Here is a 2,026-nt window from a genome sequence, read left to right as displayed (position 1 = left end):
CCTGGACCTCCACGCCTCCCCCCTGGCCACGCGGGACCCCACGCTGGAGGAGCTGTGCGTGCAGTTCCTGGCCTGGAACTTCGAGGCCCTGACGGGGGCCGAGGCCTGGCCGCGCGTCCCCACGGCCCTGCTCCGCGCCCTGCTCTCCCGGAGCGAGCTGGCCGTGCCCAGCGAGCTGGCCCTGCTGACCGCCCTGGACGCCTGGAGCCGGGAGAAGGGGGCCGCCCCCGGGGACGTGGAGGGCCTGGTGCGGGAGGTCCGTTTCCCCATGATCCCGCCCGAGGACCTCTTCCAGCTGCAGAGCAACCTGAGCCTGTACCGCAGCCACCGGGCCCTGTTCCAGGAGCAGACCCTGCAGGCCCTGGAGTTCCACACGGTGCCCCTGCCGCTGCTGGCCCAGCTCCGCGGCCTGAACCTCAGCCAGGACGCCTACCAGCCCCGGCTCTACACCTCGCCCACCTGGAGCGGGGCCGTGGCCAGGAGCTCCCGAGAGTCCTCCCGCCGCTCTTACGACTCGTACCCCTACCGTTATGGCTCGTACCCCAACCGGTATGACCGCTATGACCGTTATGGCCGCTACGGCCCTACGTCGGCGCCCACGGGGTACTTCCAGACGCCGCAGCACCCCAGCTTCCTCTTCCGGACCAGCCGCATCTCCTGGACCCTCGCCTACCTCCCCACGGTCCAGAGCTGCTGGAACTACGGGTTCTCGTGCTCCTCCGACGAGGTGCCCGCTCTGGGCCTCTCCAGGTCCGGCTCCTCCGACCCCACCATCGGCTATGAGAACAAGGCACTGATGCTCTGCGGGGGCCGCTTCGTGGCCGACGTCACGGCCTTCGAGGGCGTGAAGGCCGCGATCCCCAACGCCCTGAACGCCAACAGCTCCAGGAGGGCATCCTTCTTCCCCTGCCCCGCAGGCTCCTTCAGCAGCTTCCGGGGCGTCATCCGCCCCTTCTACCTGACCAACTCCTCGGGGGTGGAGTAGCCGGGGGCTGCCCTCCCTCGGGGGCACACCTTCCCCCTCCCGCCACGGGCGCTGAGCCCAGCTCCTTCCCCTCCGCAACAGCCGCCTCCCACACCGGCCTCCAGGTGTCCCCCTGCTCCCACTGATCTCTCTGAGCTGAAAGAAAGCGCCGGAAGGTTCCAGCGAGGCTCACCCCAGGCCGAGAATCCCCAGTCCCCGCTGCCCGCTGGCCGGAAGCAAGGAGACTGGGCCTCATGGCCGCCGGGCCTTCCTCGCCGCCTTCCCGCTCAGTCCTGTCTCGGATGATTAAAGTTGCACGGTGCTGCCGGCTCGTTCACGCAGAAGGGGTGTGGCGTCCATTCTGCCTCAGACGCTGGGTGCCGGCCCCGGGGTGCAGTGCACAAGCAGACCCGGTCTCTGTCCTCCCCAAGCCCCGGGCTAGTGGGCGACGGGAGATCGCACGTGAACGCACACCGCCTGGGTATTAACACTGGGGTCATGGGCACCGTGGGGCACCTGACTGGTCTGTGGAGCAGGGTGTGTCCCGGGTTCCAGGAACCTGTCCCCCGTTAACCGTGTGCACAGGGATGAGGGACACAGACTCGCGCCAGCATCGTTGGTAAGAGCAAAAACTCGGGAACAAGGCAGCCACCCGTCGACGGGGGGAGAGCGGGTCACATAGTTTGAGAAGTGCAATGTCTTCTACTCACAAAATATTTCACAGATGGTTTACCCCTGAAAACAGAGGATGCCAAGGCTATGTGGAGTTAAGTCATTTATCCAAGGTAACAAAGTTAGCAAGCAATGGAGGTGGGATTAGGAAGTTCACCCGCAAGCAACAGATAAACTCTTCCCCACAGCCCTGCAGAACCGCAGACCCCACCCCCCCAACCCCCAGCTCCGGCACCTTAGCCACTTGCTGGCCATTCTTGGCTTATTTTTTTGATGGTTGCTAATCCGCACCCCAGGGTATTTTTCCCATTGATTTTTTGAGTGAGGGAACGAGGGGGCGGGGGGAGAAACATTGATGTGTGAGGCACAATGATTGGTTGCCTCCCACAC

At 65.0% G+C, this 2,026-nt stretch overlaps 1 protein-coding gene across 1 annotated transcript in view; it reads left to right on the top strand.

Moving 5' to 3' along the window:
* Positions 1-1,305, top strand: part of LGALS3BP (lectin, galactoside-binding, soluble, 3 binding protein) — a gene marked incomplete at its 5' end in the record, with an annotated part of 5,636 nt that extends 4,331 nt beyond the window's left edge. The window contains one exon of the mRNA XM_015562686.1: positions 2-1,305. Within this exon, the coding sequence (XP_015418172.1) occupies positions 2-985 (984 nt within the window). The remainder of the gene's footprint in view (position 1) is intronic.
* Between the last annotated feature and the right edge of the window lie 721 nt (positions 1,306-2,026).

Source organism: Myotis davidii, unplaced genomic scaffold, assembly GCF_000327345.1.
Source record: "Myotis davidii unplaced genomic scaffold, ASM32734v1 scaffold991, whole genome shotgun sequence".
NCBI lineage: Eukaryota > Metazoa > Chordata > Mammalia > Chiroptera > Vespertilionidae > Myotis > Myotis davidii.
The sequence above is the reverse complement of the archived record's forward strand: the minus strand, read 5'-3'. Positions and strand labels throughout refer to the sequence as shown.